The sequence below is a fragment of the Solanum stenotomum genome, chromosome 6 (assembly GCF_019186545.1).
Source record: "Solanum stenotomum isolate F172 chromosome 6, ASM1918654v1, whole genome shotgun sequence".
In the NCBI taxonomy this organism is placed as follows: domain Eukaryota; kingdom Viridiplantae; phylum Streptophyta; class Magnoliopsida; order Solanales; family Solanaceae; genus Solanum; species Solanum stenotomum.
The window spans coordinates 61,999,422-62,018,768 of NC_064287.1; the positions used below are offsets into that span (position 1 = coordinate 61,999,422).

At 34.1% G+C, this 19,347-nt stretch overlaps 2 protein-coding genes across 2 annotated transcripts; both read left to right on the forward strand.

The window, feature by feature from the left end:
• The first annotated feature begins 1,330 nt into the window (after positions 1–1,330).
• LOC125868075 (uncharacterized) lies at positions 1,331–12,971 on the forward strand. The gene is made up of 11 exons (XM_049548676.1): positions 1,331–1,688; positions 2,890–2,932; positions 3,346–3,399; positions 4,370–4,433; positions 8,297–8,353; positions 8,564–8,670; positions 8,768–8,806; positions 9,574–9,662; positions 9,748–9,826; positions 11,662–11,709; positions 12,492–12,971. Exons 1-11 carry the CDS (start codon positions 1,498–1,500, stop codon positions 12,570–12,572), a joined length of 852 nt encoding a protein of 283 aa, XP_049404633.1. The 5' UTR covers positions 1,331–1,497; the 3' UTR covers positions 12,573–12,971.
• A 2,200-nt stretch (positions 12,972–15,171) lies between these two features.
• Positions 15,172–19,149, forward strand: LOC125867448 (protein trichome birefringence-like 33). The gene is made up of 6 exons (XM_049547954.1): positions 15,172–15,467; positions 16,299–16,509; positions 16,897–17,068; positions 17,170–17,369; positions 17,973–18,131; positions 18,697–19,149. Exons 1-6 carry the CDS (start codon positions 15,227–15,229, stop codon positions 19,034–19,036), a joined length of 1,323 nt encoding a protein of 440 aa, XP_049403911.1. The 5' UTR covers positions 15,172–15,226; the 3' UTR covers positions 19,037–19,149.
• The last annotated feature ends 198 nt before the right edge of the window (positions 19,150–19,347 follow it).

Sequence of the window (19,347 nt, forward strand, 5' to 3'; positions counted from 1 at the left end):
TTCTTCCCTAGTCCAATGAGGAGAAGAAACGCATAGTCTTTCCTTAGGATAAAAAAGGCATGTACTTTTCCCTTTCCTTAGAATAGAAAAAGACATGTACTTCTTCCTTTTCCCCTTAGAATATATTCTGAGTTCTAGTTAAATATGATCATGGTAGGAACCACATAATTAATTACTGAGCCTTCCTATTATGAAAAGAATTTCAAATAATTAATTTGATTTATTCTTGCCATAATAAATTATAGATCATTCCATTAGAAATTCGTAACTGCACTCCTCTATTTATATTTCAAAATTTCTCATTAAACACATAATTCCTCATGTTAAGATTACAGATATTAATCAATAAATTAAATTATTGACGAATTTAATTTAATGATCAATTTTCTTTAGAGCACTACTTAACTTATTTCATGTGTTAGATTCATAGATTCACTTACAAGGTTTGACACGATGAAAACTTATAAGCTTCTCAAAAAGACATATCATCAATCTCTATATCGAGACATGAATTTCGTCAACTAACTTATTTTTTCACTAATATATATAATCATCATTCAATCTACCAGGCTTATTAACCCAACTTAGAATCTCACATTTTAATAAATCAAAACGATAAATAACATATACAGATCATAATGGTTATATCAGAATTAAGAATATAAGTACATTTAATAGTTTAGAGAATTATGCTTTTATCAGTCGGTCTAAATCAACTATCTCTACTTGGTCCAGTTCAATACATACAAAATGCACTAGCACAAGAAGTTGGAATTATACCATTCCTATAATTAAGATAAACTACATATAATCTTGTGCTACAATCGTACTGATGACATGTTCAATTCTCATCTTAGATTGCGAACAAAAAACTTTATACTTATAAAAACCGATGATTAATCCTCTGTGTATAAGCTAAAACTCTATACACTAAATCATCTAAGTAATATATAAGCAACAGACACAAAAAACGAATATATAATCTATTAAAAATGAAAAAATAATTATATCTAAACACATGATTAATAGCATATATCCCAACAGTGAATTACATTAAATATGTGTATCTACTATCCAGATAAAATGAAAGAGACGAGCAAATAAGAGAATGGTAACTCAAATAGAAAAAAGATAAGCGAGAGAGTCAAATACATACAAATTCATCATCATATAGTGTATCTAAAACAAATTAAATGATAATATATATCCGAAATGCATATTTATATAAACACATCATATACACATATTTGAAATTCAAAATATAATAAAATTCATAATATTGCAAACTAATAGTAATTAGCTCATTAATTAGTAAGTCCGTAATTAGCTATAAGGACACACATCCAAAACCGCCGTGAGTTCATCTTGTTCGCTAGCCTCCCCTCCGAAGCAAGATTCGACTTCATTTCTGTAAAGATCAAGAAAACAAACCTTCAATTACTGCAAAAATTCTCACAACCCAATAAATTGCTGCTTATGTAGTTTTAGGAATTCGAAATGACAATTGGTGGCAGTTTCCCAAATCGCCATCCACTCATTCTGCTTCTTCTTCCACTAATCTTCGCCACCATCATTACTTCGGTCTATGGAACGTGTCAGCTTAGTTTTGAGCAAGGCAATAAGCTTTACAATTACAGCTTAACGAACCCAATTCGTAATTTCCCTCATGGCATCCTCAGTGAAGATGGGTACTCTCTCTTTCTCTTTTTTACTTGCTAACTTTCCATAACTTACACTTTTCTGTTAGTTCGAGATTAGTTGAGATATAAGAAAACTAGTGCAGTTATGTGATTGATAGTGAAATATGAGAAACACTATTTGATGATATTGGGCTGATAGTGAAATATGGGGAAAGCTAGTGCAGTGATTTGATGAGATATGAGAAATGACATTGTTCGGATTCCATATTGATATTTTCATCTTACTACAATATATGCCATTGTTCTTAGCTAAGAACAGAACATAGCGGAAACAAAAACTAGGTGATTTTTCCCATCTATCCCGGTTGCTGGTGGAGGTGGCAGGTACCCCGTGGAATCAGTCGAGGTGTGCGAAAGTTGGCTCAGATACCAAGGTCATAAAAAAAGAAAAGAACATATTGGATACTCCCTCTGTTTCAATTTGTTTGTCTCGTTTTGACTTAACATAGAGTTTAAGAATGTAAAGAATACTTGTGAATCTTATGGTCTTAAACTAAAGATACGTGGAATGTATTAAAATGTCTTTTAATCCTGTTGTCTTAAACATGCTTTGTAAATTAGAATTAAGGAGTTGCCAAAAAAAGAAAGACACATTCTTTCGAAACGGACTAAAAAGGAAAGTTTTGTTTATCTCGACCAAAAAAAGAAAGAGACAAACAAATTGAAACAGAGGGAGTATATACCAGCTTGTTGGATTGGGATTGAGGCTTAGTGTTGTATTTTTATATTAGGTCCAGGTTTTGTCAGGGGTGTTTTGTTTTGGTTAGAGATTTCTATGTCTGTGTAAGGATAAGTGTGTAATTTAGTGAAATCCAATTCCAAAGAAAGAACTTCTACTTTGCCTATAAGACGTTATTTAGTGTTGGTATAAGATGGACTAATATAGAGGAGAATAGATGTATGTCTGTGTTAAGGATAAGTGTGTGATTTAGTGAACTCCAATTCCATAGAAAGAACTTCTACTTTGCCTATAAGACGTTATTTAGTGTTGGTATAAGATGGACTAATATAGAGGAGAATAGATTCAAAGCTCAAAGAAAATTCTTCTTTTGTTAGTTTGTTGCGGGGTGGCATTTCTACTGAAGGACTCTGACATCTATAATTTCAGGTCAAAGAAAATTCTGCTTTTGTTAGTTTGTTGTGGGATGGCATTTTTACTAAAGTACTCTGTACTTGTACATAATTTCAGGTTCTACAAGGTGGCTGTTAATGGGACTGTGCTATGGTTTCAGGTTGGCTGCATCAGGTTACACTGTCATGCTTAGTTTGATTTTCAATTTCACAGTGGTTTTCTGAGGCTTGCTCATTGACTATTTAACTATGTACTTGAGTATTTTATAAGTTCCCCCCTTATCTGAGAGAAAAAAGTATTTTATTAGCTCCCAAATGTCTGAGGTCTATGGACAAGAAGTATGATGTGTAGCTATTGTTAAGTGACTAAATCTGTGAACGAGCCATTATAGGTTTCATTGTGTTCACTTAGGAAGCATAATGTAGTTGAACTGTTATATGTATGGTTAATACAAGTGGAATTACATCTTGTGATGAGGGAAAAAAAGTTTTTTGGATTTTGTTACTGGTTAAACTTGGCAACTGCTAATACTTTACTGAATCTCACTTTGTTTCCTCTCTGCTTATGGAGCAGCTTTGTGATGCAATGATTTTCAACCATGATCCTCCTACCTGTGTTGAGTGTGGGGTAAGTGCTTGCCAAACTACATCTGTGTTTCTTTGCCAATTATCATTGCTAGAGGAGACAAAGTTGTTCTATAGTTAACGCTATGAAATGTAAATTATCGTGTGCAACAGAAAATTAGCTAACCTTCTCGTAACAATAGTACTCTAGGAGCTGCCAAATACACAACTAATGTGGGGCTGCAGATTAAACTACCCTAGTTCTACAAATCAGGAAATGCTGCAGAATAAACAATATATTAACATACTAGGAGAGAGGCCAGGAGGACCGTGTTGGCCCTCAGAAATCTCTCAATGACTATGAAGCAAGTTATAGACTCTGGTACCTGCTCCAACCTTGGTGTACAATAGTTGTTGCTGGTGGGAGCTGCCAGGTATCTCGTGGAATTATCGAGTTGCAAACAAGTTGAACCGGACGCTACGGTTATTAAAAAAAGCACAAGTTATATAGATTCCGTTATTCTCTTTTGAAAAATTCTACCGATTATTAGAGTTTTGCTAAGCATAATACCTTATATGTTCATTGATTTGTTTTTTGTTTTTTGTTTTTTGAGAATTAGTGATTCTTCTGTTTATCTTAATATCAAAGATTGAATATTGACTATTTGATATCTTTGATTTGCCACTGGAAATATATAAACATCATTTGTGGGTATCTGGGGGGTGAAGTTTAGAAGACTATCAACTATGCTAAGATAAATTTATGTTCTGCTCAAAGATATTGAACATTAGAAAGTAACCAAGATGTAGATAAATGAAGTTTACTTATTTATTATATTTGGTAAAGCATCTTCAAGTGATTTTATTTATCACATGCAGCTTGGACTTGTTTGGCCCATCAGCCATGCATAGGAATATTCTGTCTTTTAGATGTGAAATTTAAACTTCTTGACTATGATAACGATTTTCAGAAATGTTAGTTTTCTTTACTCACCACGTAGTCAACTCTAACTTGAACATGCTTACATTTGCAGGACTGTGGTGGTATTTCTCGCTGTGGTATGGGTTGTAGTGCCCTCGTGTCTAACATTATTGGAGGTAATACTACTGAAGTTATGGGTATCTGGGATTTCTTTTTCACTTTATTACATTTAAATCGTTACATGTCTTGTCTTTATTTTTTTCACACTTTCTGAAAGTGTCCTTTCAAGTTATGGCGGAGGACTGGTGGGTCAAGAGATGTTTAAATCATTATGACTTAAATGGTTTCAATACTTGGACATGACAAGGAGAATACCACTAAAGAAAGGAGAAAAAAAGGAAAGCTTATCCTTTTAAGATTTTATGTACTCCATATCCAATGGATTAAGCAAGATGAGCATGTATAAAAAAGTATGTGAGAATTGTTGTCCATATGTCTATCTCGTGCCAACTATTTTAGGAACTAAAAGCTATTGTGGGGTTGTGTCTGTTTTTTTTTTTTTTTTTTTTGAAACTGGTTACGACTATATATATATATATATATATATATATATTATATTAAAGTTACACCATAACAGTGCAAAAAGACTTCACAAAATCCCAACCAAGCTTAGGCCACTGCTTCACAAGGATCCTATCATATCAACTAGTGATTCAGCCTACTCAGCATTAGCTTTCTTTACACCAAAAGAAAACAAAAATATACAATTCGTCTTGATTTTCTCCACAAAATTATATTTGTCTTCAAAAGCTCTATAGTTCCTCTCCTTCCAAATGGTACATCATATGCAAGCAGGGACAAGTTTCCACCAATTTTTCTTACTAATTGCCCCATCATTCTGGTTCCAACATTTCAGTGAATCAACATTTGTTACTGGCATTGACCATCTGATTTCTACCATGTTCAACAATAGTTGCCATAATTGTCCAGTAACAGGACAATGATTGAATAGGTGACTTTTATTTTCCCCAGCAGCTCTGCACAAAAAGCAGCTAGAACACTGTTGGAATCCCCTTCTTTGAAGTTTCCTGTGTGAGGCAAGCATTTCTTGCTATTAGCCAAGAAAAGCATACCACCTTAAAAGGAGCCTTCATCTTCCAAATGGATCTCCATGGCCACTGATTAGTTGATTGTCTGTGCCTAAGCAGGATGTTATAAGTTAAGTTTTCTGAATAAGTTCCTTTACTAGTGGGCTTCCGTATAAGAATCTTCAGTATCTTTGATCCCTTGGAATGATTCCAAGGTCTTGAAAAATTCAACAACTCGTTCCAACTCCCAATCATGCAGTAGCCTTCTAAAAGTAATATTCCATCAGTGTATTGCTGAATCCAGACTAATGACTGGCATAGTGGCAATGCTAAAGAATTCAGGAAGAAGTTCCTTTAGAGGTCCATGCCCAAGCCAATTATCACATCAAAAAAGAATTTTCCTACCCATTTGCCCTCTCTTAAACTAATTTTTCCATCCATCAAAGACCAGAGGGATCTGATTGCTTTCCAGACTCCTACACCATGGGGGCTCACAGCCACCTTTGAACACCATGGGGTTGTGTCTGTTGCTAGTTGTTACAGTTGAACATTTGATTGCAAAGACAATTCATAAGTTCTGAGGAAAAGAAGAGGGGAAGATATATGCACATTATGGATCTCCATACGTTTGTACACTATAGGAACTTCTTCTTTTGAGAAAGGTAACACTACTTCTATATATCTACAGGTATACTACACCAACAGGTATCGTTCCCCAACAAAAGTATTACAACTTACATCTTGTGGTTCAAGTTATCCTTACAAAAAGTCTAAAACATCAAAAACGTCTTCTGTTGAGCTAATAGTTTTTGCTCACACCACAAATAAAACAGGCCTAAGCAACATCTTAAGAATCTGTAAGCTGCTTTGTACTCCTTCAAAACACCTCTTGTTCCTCTCAAACTGACCACCAAATACAAGCTGGGACAATCTTCCATCTCTCCTCCTTCGTACTTACCATGTCATCCTTTTTCCAGCATCTTAGGACACCCGCTATAGAAACTTTAGCTGCACTCATATATTTAGGTCGGAATAGGTAAATTATATCATGGAATATATGAGGATAGAAAATCACGTGGTTCAGATGGTATCCCAATAGAGGTTTGTAAGTGCCTTGGAGATTGGATTGGGATAGCTTGTCAAGTTATTAAATGCTATATTAAGAAGTGGTAGGATGCCTGTCAAGTGGAGAAAGAGTACTGGGATAGTGTGATTCCAATTTATAAGAACATAGAAGATATTCAAAAGTAGTGTGAACTATCGTGGTATTAAACTTATGAGTTGTACGATGGAACTCTGGGAAAGAGTGATAGAGCATATACTTAGGGACAATACAAGAGCTACAGAGGATCAGTTTGGATTTATGCCCATAGCTCTACAATGGAGGTTATATTAAGATTGATGGTGATTTATTGCGAGTGTAAAAAAGATTTACACATTGTGTTCATTGACCTGGAGAAAATATATGATAGGGAACCAAGACTTGGTACTTCTGCTGGTGGGAGCCTGGGAGGTGTCAGGTCTCCATGGAATTAGTTGAGGTGCATAAGCTGACGGGGACACTATGATTATTAAAAAGAAAAGAAAAAATAAGTCCTTTGACGAAACTGATGTTGTGAATTGTGACCAACAATCTAGCCACATGACATATCTCTTCAGGTCCCATGTTGCACAAAAGAATAAAACACACACAAAAAATTGTCACCGTGTCATGCAAATGATCGAGTAAGATGTTTTTCCTAGGAGTTTTTTCAATTCAAATGACTTTATGAGCATTGGTTCTGGAAGTGCTTTCTGAACGATTGATAGAGTCCCTTGCCTAATAAAAAGTTAGTTTGCTTTGATTGATGATCTCCCAGGAAATAAAATATCAGATAAACAACAATGGATTTCCAGTTGCTTGTTCTCATGAAAGCATGAGTGAATGGTCAATTACTCAATTATTGTTGAGAGTTGAGTCTGTAAAAGGCTTAAAGAAAGCAGTTGTTCTTGCGAAATTAGTTTGAAGTTCTAGTATCCAATACACATGCAACAAGATAGGAACACATGATATGGCTTTTGGCTAAAGAGGCAGTCTTGACACAGGAAAACCTAAGTAAAAGGGGTCATCAATTAGTCGCAAGGTGTTTTCTATGTGGAGAACAAACTGAGACAATCAACCATCTTTTTTTGCATTGCAAGTGGACAGAACAACTATGAAGGATGGAGTTCCTGGAACATTGATAAATCATCAAGAAAATATGGTCAATGATACCTGCTTGTACTTTTTGGTGTTTACAGAAAGAAACCCTAGATGTTTTGATAGTCTCAAGTCATAATCACTTCCTGAAGGCTAAATGCTTACTTTCTCTGTTTAGCTGGTGCAATCTGACCCCTATAACAAACACTGAACAGTTTTTTTTTATTTTTTCAGCTCCTTAGTATTACGCTTAATCTTTTGTATAGAGCTGACTTTATCTCTTTTTTTATCTTTTTGCATCTTCTTGATGCCCTTAGTGATCCTAGCTGTATACATTCTCTTCTTCTCCAAGTCAACTATTTTCACTTGCCTAGTAAAGTTTTACTATATTGATTGGCCAAAGTAGTGACACAGCTAAATAGAATGAACATTTGGGATTTTATTCATCCTCTATTTAGTTTATGCATGTACTCTTGGTACATCACCATTTCTCTTCAAAGGGAATCTAAAGAAGAATAAAGAGGTATTACCTTCAGAATATCATGTTTAAGTTGAACATATAAATCGTATATACAACAGACAAACAGATGATATGTATTCCCTTTTCCTTTTGTGATGAAACAAAGGAATCCATTTATACTATGCCGAGATGGTGTGGTATTTACAAGTATATCATGAGCACATACATCGACTCTTCGGAAAATCTAGCTAACTTTACACAAGTTGATTCTTTGTTCTATTTCCTTTAATTGTTTTAGTATGGTTAGTGCAGGTTATCCTGTGTGCACTACTCTTGGATATTCATCAAGCACGTCCTTTGAACTCATTGGTAAGAATCCGTCAATTATTTAGTTCAGATTAAAGGAGAGAAGTTAATTATCAATTACTTGTTCTTCTTCTTGTTTTTAGGTACACAATTAGTAATTACGAATTGTAGCATTTTTTCATGCAGATATAATCTGCAATCACCTGCGGAGACAACTTTACTAGATTAAATTGGAAATGTTAATGCCTTTTCTTGCGTTTATTAATATGGCAGACAAAACGGATCCGCTCAAAGGCATCACAGCTAAACTGTCTAACAGAGGTTCCAAGTCCAACTGTTCACTTGCTGTGTCTGTTGTATGTGATACAAATGGAGTTCAAGTAAGGGCTTGTTTTCCTTTGTATATCGGCTGTACTTTTCTCCAGTGACATTTCATTGGAATTCGGCATATGATTTTCTTTTCCATTCCTTTGTCAGGGTCCTCAGACACTTGAATTAGTTGGGACTTGTGATTACGTAAGTACTCTGAATGTCTATGTTTCAATCTCATGTGCAGTACTTTGTGTCACTCATAGGAGTATTTGATGTCATTATATTAAGAAAAGGATCTTGGTTAATAAAATAAATAAAAATGTGTTTTTCCTTTCAACTGGCAATAAGGTAACAGGCCTTGGTATGGACAGCCACATTATGATGATTTCTTATAGTCTAGCATGGTATAAAATGGATCAGCAAATCAAAATTGTAAATGTGATTAGTGGTGCAAGTAGTCTTGGAGATGGGAGGCACTTTAATGGGCTATGTTGCTCCTCCAAAAATGATGCCGCACCCGTGTTGGATTCTTTGAAAATGCACTACTTTTGAAGGATCCAACACCACTGTTGACATTTTTGAAGAGTTCAAGTAGCATAATTGATGGGAACCTTGACATGAAATTGAGTTGATGTGGGGATAATAGTTTCTAGTGACATGCTAGGTGAAAAGAAAGAACCCCTCGGCAAGACATTGATCATAGCAGCATAATTTTCTGGGAGCAGATTGAATATTAGTCCTAGGCACCAAGTTAGTGGTTGCTTGTTTGGTCTGAAGTGTCCAACTCAGCAGACCTTGTTGCAATATGCATTGCATGCTCAGATTTCTTCCTAGTTTCGCATACATATGAAACAGACAATCTGGTGCATTCTTCAATCTCCACTTTATATCTCATCCTCTTAACTTTGTCAAGAACCTTGTTCTTATGGATAGTATCGATGTGGAGTTCATGCTTTATTTTTTGTTGGCAGGCTACGAAAATACATCACCCCTCCGGCTGTGCATTGATTATATCCTCTCACGGGAACGGAATGGGCTGGTTTGGTACCATGTTGATACTGTAAGGTTTAATGGTTAAAAGCATAGACTAGGTAATTGAGTTTCCTTCTCACTGATTGATTGATTGGTTGATAAACACTGGACAGAATCCTATTCTTCTTTGGAGTTTACTTGGTGGGTGGTGCAGTCTATCGGTACTACTCTTTGGGCATTCGTGGGATAGACGTATGTTACTTCTCTTACTCTCTTCTGTCTGTCTTATGTCTTCATTTTCTGTTATCAGAATAGTTGCATGAGAGTTCCTATCCAGACTTCTTTGGCCACAATATCTCTGTTTGACTGGCCTCTTGCTGCTCTATCCTCCTTTTTTCCTTTTGCTACAAAAGCATAATTCTACTCTCTACTGGGCCCCCAAGGCCTAGCTCGAGTGGCAAAAGGTGGAGGATTTGTGACTTAGGTCGCAAGTTCAAGTCCCACACCATGCAAAGTGAAACCCTGTATTTAAGTGGAGAAGGGTAGAGGGGCGGGCCCATTATCCACAGAGTTTAGAAGGCTGTGATTGGTCCAAAGGGCGGCGGGTCACAGACGGATTTCTCGGTTATCAAAATAATTCTACTCTCTACTGTAAGTGATTGTCTCAAGATAACTAAGTCGGCACCAGATAAATACACATATGTGATACACAAAGTAGGCAGCTAAAAGCCTAAAACATGTAATAGAGTCGAACCTTTTTACCTAAGAAAAATATGAGATGTAACAATCTCATAGCAAGGTGGTTATGCGAGGAAGGAAAAAAATTGTGTATTAGGATGTATATTTGTCTTCTAATTTTTAAATGTCAAATTCTGACTACAAGTGATGTTTTTGGCCTTTGTGGTGTGTGTGTGCGGTGGTGGTGGTGGTGGGGCGAGTTAGCTGCTATATATAAACTTAAACAACTCTGTTGAGAGACAAAGCAAAAGGATGAGAATACTGAATAGTGGGTTCCATTGATTTTACAGTAAGAGTCTTTTATGAATAAGACATCTTTTTTTATTAGCAAGACAGGACTTAATAATACAGTTACAGATTTGGTCCTCGGGGTGGTGAAGTTATTGAAATATTGCAATTATAGATAGTGATGCATGGTGGTGGTTGATAGGGAATAATGGTGACATCAAGGAGGATAATTATGAACTTTGAGATGAAAACATGTTGCAGAGCTTTGATCAGTTGACCTTAAATTTGTGTTGGAGGCAAATTAATCAAATTGGGATGTCAATGATTTGGATTTGTTGCTTCTTAATTTATACCAGTTAGAAAAATGCGAAAAATGCATTCAGTATTCCACTCTATATCTGCATAGAGAAAGTTCACCACACTAAGGAGCCTTAAGATGATTCGTTACTAGAAGAGAGAGTGGTAGGTTTTTGTCATTCTTTGTGTGTAAGCTTGCAGTTTTACTCGAGCTGTAGTTTACTGCACCAAGTGCACGTCACTGGTGACAGTTACAAATCTTACAGGATTGTTGAAGTTTCTTTTCCTATCTTTCTCTTGTCTCTCTCCAAATTATTCAGGGATTGAGAAAGAATCTTCTAAATAATAGCATCTCATCTAAGGGATTCCTCGATTCAGGCCAAAGGAGCAATGCCACTTGTTCACTATTAAACTGGCTGTAAAAGACTTTCTGACCATGAAGATCCCACCAGAGCTCCTTTTACTTATAAGAGGCCTTGAACTAGATCATAATCAGTCTGATCCCAAGTTAATGAATTTCGGGCAAAGTGGAAAATATTAATTTTCTTAATGTAAACTGTTTAACATTTTACTCAGGAAATAAAATTGGTTTGTTTGGAAAATTTTAGCTACCTCAGGTGTCAGTGAAGTAACCATGGTGTAAGTTTGATCCAATGTTTGAAGATGCTTTGTTGGCTTGAGTATTATTCCTGACAATACACACCTTTTTTTCCCCATCGAGTGCAGTATTGTTATATAAAACTCATGCTGACTTTGCTTGTGTTGGACTGTCTTTGACATTGAATTTGTGCAATGCTACAATCTGACATCTTTCTTCTCTGCAGATAATTCCAAACTTGGAGTTTTGGGCGAGCTTGCCACATACATTACAGGTATTGAATAATGCTGAGGTCTTATAATAAAGTTAAATAGTTGATCTGGTGAAAATTTCTTATTGGCTGCGATTTAGGGCGATACATTTTGACAGAATTGAGTCTTGCTTGTCCAAACATTTCTAGTAATGAACCCTTTCCAGGAGAGATTCGGGGTAGGCTAGGAGCATTAACATTGTGTTTATTTTTTTATTTTTTTTATAGCACCTAGCAGTGTTGCCACAAAAGTGGTATATCGAAAGAACACCAATATGAGTGTTTTCCATGAATAATTGTAGCACCTAGCGAGTCCGAGTTCTAAGGATCATGGTTGCATTAATTGGATGGTTGTTGACTCTAGCAGTGAGTTCTCTGCGCTGTGAACGGACAACTCTTGGATTTGTATTTATTATTCTGTTTTCTTCATTCCTGACCGCTAATTTCCATGCAAGCACCCAATGGTATAAAAAATGAAGCTTCTACGTAATTGGAGGCAACCCGTAGTTCAAACTTTGCGAGTACATTATATTAACACCAGATATACAAGCAAGCCATTCTTGTGCTTTCTTTCTCCAATCCCTGTTTACCTTCACAAAGAGGTGTGTGTCTTAGTTGAATTGTGGATTCATGGACCTGCTGAAACACTATGCCATAGATCTCTGCCTTGCCTTAAACATCTAAGAAAAAAGAAAAGATTGAGAATAGCCTTCTTTTTGGTGTGCACATAATCTTTTTCATTGGAGGATGTGTTGGTGGCTGATTGAACCAGAACTTATCATCACATTTATGTTCTCCTTTTGCAGAGTTCATTTACATCATTGGTGCGGAGATTTAGAGGACCTTCTCATGGTCACAGGAGCTCATATTCTCCTGTCAATTTTTGAGCAATAACAAGTTAACTACTCAAAGGATATGATGAATCAATTTTTGACATGGATCGACAATTGGCTCTTTCAAGATGCTTCAAGAAAATCAGATCCTCATGCTCCTCCTCTCCAGTAAGACTAAAACTGGACATCTTACAACTTGGCTCTTTCTCATGGACCTCACTTCAATTGTTTGTAATTTCCTTGAATAGGCTGCATTTTGTACTAGTTCCTCTTTTTCTTTTCCAGTGTCATTGAGTTCTAGTTAACAGCATTCTTTTTAGGCTGTTGGTGCTTCCACCATGAACAGGATTTGGATCTTAACTACATTGTGCCCACTAGTTGTTTTTTAGACACAAGGGGTTTCACCATTTTTCGCGAAATACTATAGGGCGAATACGACAATTCTTGTTTTTATGTTTGTCACTTGAACCCTTTATAGTTACACCCGTAAAGTGCCTATGTCTTCTTGCAGTCAATACAACCACAACCTAACTTGCACGATATTCAACAATCAAAGCTACTGATAATCTCAGGGTGACATCTTCCTATGATAGTTAGCAGTACTAAACAAGTGAGTCATTGTTATGAGGAAAGCTTTACATGACGGCCTTTGAGAAAGAAGGAACTCGTTAGGCCCTCAGAACAATGGCGATTCAAAGTCAATAGTTTCTTGTATGGATGTCAAGACATCAACTCTAAATCTCAGAGTTTTCCAGGGAGTGACAAACATTTACAACCATGAGTTTGTGATAGAAAAAGCTCTTCAAAAGATTTTTCTAGGGGAACAATTAGGATAGAGTAATAAGTAGTGAAAATGAAATAATCATATAAAAAAATCTTTGCCAATTATATTTGAGATCCTAAATCTTGTTATGTCAATGGGAATAACCTACTCCATGTAAATATTAGGGTAGGTGGGGAGTTGGTATCAAACAAGTGTAAACTAAAATTGAAGTTGAAATATTACCTAAAATCTCAAATCACACTCCAACTCCTCAGCCCTTTAAACAAGTCACAGTTGGTACTGGATTTACCTAATTTCTTTACACTATATACTTTCATTTTGATAATAGAGTTACCATTGTGGTGGAGTCGTAGGCATCCCTCCGTCTATTACTAGATGTCTTGGGTTTGAGCATCGGAATAGAATTGCCTTTGATAGAGAGAATTTTATTTTCGAAGTGGGATATTTCAGCACGAATCCGGTTTACTTTATGCACTGATATTTGCAGTAGAAATATACTTTGTAACTTTTGGATTTGAGTTAGGTTAAAGACATTTCTTAAAATGGTATTAGAGTCAGATTCATTCTAATTCTTGATTTACTCAATGTTGAACCCTTATGTTATATTCTTGCTCCATATACCCAATTTTGTGTGTGCCAGAGGACGTTAGAAGTTCGACATCAGTTATGAGAACAATATTTGATCTTTTTATATAGTTTTCAGCCATCCTCACCCGTGAATATATAATTAAGTCCTTGTCAATATATAAAATATGAAAACAATTATATCAGATCATTCATGACCACCCTTCACTTAGAAGCCAAGGGAGATCATTGCCTTTTGGAGATCCTGTATGAGTTCTATCATCATAAAAATTGACATTATTTTGACCATCATTTTAAGAAAAAATAAAATTATATATATATGGGTTGACCACAACCACTATGTTACATATGACTCATTATTAGAGAAATATGTATCTATCGAAAACAATTTCTCTATCATACAAAAGTAGGAATAAAATTAACATACATCTCATTCTTCCCGCACCCCACTTGTAAGAATATATTGAGTATGTTATTGCTGTATTGATCGCCTCCATGTAAAATGAACATCTAGGCATAACTAAGATGTTAACGTTAGATTTCAAACGACTTTATCTTAATACACATCTTATTTTAGATTCAGACATGTTAATTTTTAAAAAAACTAATGGACCTAAATCCCTTTATCCATTAATAACCTCTCTATTAATACAAGTCATTTTCTTCAAACCTAATATAACAATAATAATAATAATAATAATAAGATGATAAGTAATAGTANTATATATATATATATATATATATATGGATTGACCACAACCACTATGTTACATATTACTCATTATTAGAGAAATATGTATCTATCGAAAACAATTTCTCTACCTTACAAAAGTAGGAATAAAATCAACCATCTCATTCTTCCCGCACCCCACTTGTAAGAATATATTGAATATGTTATTGTTGTATTGATCGCCTCCATATAAAATGAACCTCTAGGCATAACTAAGATGTTATCGTTAGATTTCAAACGACTTATCTTAATACACATCTTATTTTAGATTCAGACATGTTAATTTTAATAAAAACTAATGGGACCTAAATCCCTTTATCCATTAATAACCTCTCTATTAATACAAATCATTTTCTTCAAACCTAATATAACAATAATAATAATAAGATGATAAGTAATAGTAACTACCAACAAGAATACCAACAAATAATTCCAAAAAAATTAATTATTCAATTAGCTGAAAATAGAACTAATTAATTTTCTTCAACTCTTTCTATAGGTAACCTATAGTTTACCTATATTCACACTGAACAGTCTGAATAGATGACTTTCACTACCTAACCAAAAAAAAAANAAAAAAAAAAAAAAAAAAAAAAACAGAAAAAAAAGATGTTGCTACAAAAGGCATCAAATAAACCAATAAAAACCAAAAAAATGAAGCCACCTTCATCTTCTTTTTATTTTTCCTCTTATTTTCTCAGGAAAATTCGTATTTCTTATCTCCTCTTAATATTATTACCCTTTATTGTTCTTATCATTATTCTATATAGTGAAAAATTCAATTGTTTTTTTAGCCAGCTTGATCCAAGAATTTCCAGCCAACAACAAAATTCCATCTCAAGTAATATTGGTGAGTACTTTTAATTAATTTGCACTTTTTCGTTTGGATTGGAGTTTATCATGTATGTTTGTCTAGAGAAAAGTTTTTTTTTTTTTTTGGCTTTTTTGTACATTTTTTGTTTGTTTGGTATCCTCTCATACTAAACTTCAATATTATTGTCCGTTATTGAGGTAGAGTTGGATCTAGGATTTAGAGTTGATGGTTCAGTACGAGTATGATCATAATAATCTAGAGCCGGTGGATTCAGCATGAGTATGGCCGCAAATGATATAGCTATATAGATTGAAGGGTGATCAACTAAACACCCTTCATCGATGATATGTATTATTTTGAGAATGTTTTTCGTTTGGATAATAGGCCCCTATGCACCCTTTTACCCCTCTCTAGTTAATTTTTTTTTTTTGCATTGGAAATTAAGCCCAATAATCTTGAAAATTTGTGGTCTTGAACTTTTGGCTCCAACTTACTCCACGGACATTCTTCAAGGTCAAAAGTCAACTTGTTGAAAACTTGAAATTTTGTCCATGATGCCAGCAAGGTAAAAAGTTCAAGACCACTCACCTCCAAGGTCATTCTTTTAAATCATCTTTTATATGTAGTAGGATTCAAACTCGTGACATGCGTCTAACACACATTATGCACTGCAACCGTATAATTAAACAAATCAAAGTCGTGGTGCGGGAAAATTTTTGTGTATTATGAAAAATAATATTATGTACAAGTCAAAATTTACTTCTTATATAGATACTTATAACACATCAAATCTTGAACACGTTTAACGAAATTTTTGATTTCACTGCTAATTAACTATATCTTATGAATTTTCTTTTCTATTGGTAGAAAAGAACAAGAAGTTACCATTTGCCATAGGAGAGACAAAAGAAGGATGCAATGTGTTCAATGGAAAATGGGTTTGGGATGAGAAAAGACCTTTATATGAAGAATCAGAATGTCCTTACATACAACCACAATTGACTTGTCAAGAACATGGAAGGCCAGATAAAAACTATCAACATTGGAGATGGCAACCTCATGATTGCTCTCTTCCGAGGTAAAATTCTTCTATATTGTCAGTGAATATAAAACAAACGAACTCTATGCATGATGAATGATATCACGAGTCCATTAGTCCAATGGCAAATGTAGCTATTGAACTACGAGTTTAATCAAATACAATATTTTTGACGTGAAACATATATATGAGAAATGTTGCAAAAATTTCAACAAGTATGAGTTATAGTGTTTAATTAATTTTATACCCCTTTTATTCATCCACTTATACATTCTCAACTCAAAAATTAAACTTTTTAACTTAGAATAAGGAGTGAAAACACACATTACTCCATGTTATTATAACGACAACTAAAGTATTGAACTTATGAACTAACTTTTGAGGTTAATTGTTACTATAACGCCTTTTGCTTACGTGACATGACAGTTTCAACGCGACATTAATGTTGGAAACACTTCGAGGGAAGAGGATGTTATTCGTTGGCGATTCTTTAAACAGAGGACAATATGTTTCTATGGTTTGTCTTGTCCATAGACTCATTCCTGAGAATGCTAAATCCATGAAAACTATTGGTAATTTCGACGTTTTCACGATTAAGGTGATCATCTCTAGCAAAAATTTGAACTTATACATACCAATTATGTTACAAAAATATATAATTTGGCTTATATTTGAGTATTTTTTTACTTTTTTTTTTAGGATTACAATGCAACAATTGAGTTTTATTGGGCACCATTTTTGCTGGAATCAAATTCTGATGATGCAGTAAAACATAGAATTGAAGAAAGAGTTGTTAGAAAAGGTTCAATAAATGCACATGGAAAATATTGGAAAGGGGCTAATATAATTGTCTTCAATACTTACCTTTGGTGGATGAGGGGGCCTCATTTTAATATTTTGTAATTTCCTTGACTCTTTTGCTATTACTTTATTTATTGCTTTTCGTCATGGTTGAGTCAGTATATTCACTATAAGAATTTAAAATACAATTATATATATCTCACTATAACAACATTCTTACATAACATTACCTCTATAAAAATAAGTTTTTTCTCAAAATTGTTTTTTATGTTATATTTAACCTTTCTATAACATTTTTGTACTTATAATAGCAACAAACATCTTTATAACAACATGTTTTTTTTTTCATTTTATAAAATCATCTCTTTATAATAATTATCTTCCTTTTTTTGGTAATATAATAACCATCTTTATAAAAATAGAATCTCTAAGATTACCAATAATAGGTCTAGAGAGGTTGTTATAGAGAGATTTAAATGTACATATCAAAAATAATTTTAAATTTGTATGTACTGTAATTTTCTAGCAAACGGGGTTTGGATGAACCTCTTATGCATGCTCCCTAGCTTGGCCCGTGGTTCGGACCACAGGGTTACCAATTAGAAGTACTCTTCAGAATTTACAACGTCTAAATTCTGGATTTGTCTCTATTATTTAATGTTTTTTGAAAAGTAAGTTATATAAAATGAAAATTGATGCAGGCAAGGGTCTTTTGATGATGAAGTGAAAGATATAGTAGAGGTATCCACAGAGGAGGCATATGGGATGGCAATAAAGAGTATGTTGAGATGGATTAAAAGGAATATGGATTCAAACAAAACTAGAGTCTTCTTCACTAGCATGTCACCTTCTCATGAAAAGTGAGTAAAACAACCACATTATTATTCTATATTTAGTAACTTTTTACATCTAAAAAAAGAAGAATTTCCAAACAACATTTTGATAATTTAGGCATTGCATTTTCCATTGAAAAATAAATAAATAGAACAATAATTTTTTTTACGGAAAAGACTGAAATATGACATCAAACTTTAAAAAAACTCATTTACGTCATTTCTGAAAAGTTTGGCTCATCTATGCTATTTCTATTTGAGAAAAAGGCTCATTCATACCATTATTTGTTAACTGAAATGACATAAATGAGCCAAGCTTTTAACGAATGTCATAGACGATCCTTTTATCAAAGTTCGATGACATATTTGAGTCTTTGTCCTTTAAAAAAATGATTTAACTAATGACGTAACCGAATCAGAATTGATCACGTGTAACAAATGATTTTGCAAAATCGGAATTGTTCTAGTTAACAAATAATGACATGGATGAACCTTTTTTCAAAGGAAAATGACTTAGATGAGTCAAACTTTTAACGTATGACATAGATCGAGTTTGATGGCATGCATACTGAGGTTTTTTATTTTTTTTCAGGAGCATAGAATGGGGAGGTGAACCAAATAAGAATTGTTACAACGAAACAAAAATGATAGAGGATCCAAATTATTGGGGATCAGATAGTAGAAAAAGCATAATGCAAGTGATTAAACAAGAATTTGGCAAATCAAAAGTGCCAATTACATTTCTCAATATCACACAACTCTCAAGTTATAGAAAAGATGCGCACACAACAATTTACAAGAAGCAATGGAATAAATTAACACAAGAGCAACTAGCAAATCCATTTAGCTATGCTGATTGTGTTCATTGGTGTTTGCCTGGCCTTCAAGATACTTGGAATGAACTTTTATTTACAAAGCTTTTTTATCCATAGGAAATTTTTTATGGATTATTGAACTCATTTGTTTCAATATTTTTTTACCCAAAATTAGATGCAAGGTATTTTTTCAGTCTAATTGAAGAGCTCAATGGATTAATGTACCCTAACTTTGTTGGTATGACTGTTACATATTATTTCATAATATCGTATAATTTTGTATTATATTGTAGTACTCTGTTTTTTTTATGATTGATGTTTTGATAGATTATATCATTTTCCATTGTTACATAATGTCACAGATCAGCCGTCTAAAGAATAAGCCTAAAAAAAGAGAGAGTAGGATACGGAGTAGCATTATAAAAAAG

Coding starts and splice junctions, on each gene's coding strand:
- LOC125868075 (XM_049548676.1), top strand. CDS start 1,498: ATGACAATTGGTGGCAGTTTCCCAAATCGCCATCCACTCATTCTGCTT. Junction 2,933..3,345: donor GGACTGTGCTATGGTTTCAG/GTTGGCTGCATC, acceptor CTTATGGAGCAG/CTTTGTGATGCAATGATTTT. Junction 9,827..11,661: donor TGGGCATTCGTGGGATAGAC/GTATGTTACTTC, acceptor TCTTCTCTGCAG/ATAATTCCAAACTTGGAGTT.
- LOC125867448 (XM_049547954.1), top strand. CDS start 15,227: ATGTTGCTACAAAAGGCATCAAATAAACCAATAAAAACCAAAAAAATG. Junction 15,468..16,298: donor TTCCATCTCAAGTAATATTG/GTGAGTACTTTT, acceptor TTCTATTGGTAG/AAAAGAACAAGAAGTTACCA. Junction 17,370..17,972: donor GGGCCTCATTTTAATATTTT/GTAATTTCCTTG, acceptor AAATTGATGCAG/GCAAGGGTCTTTTGATGATG.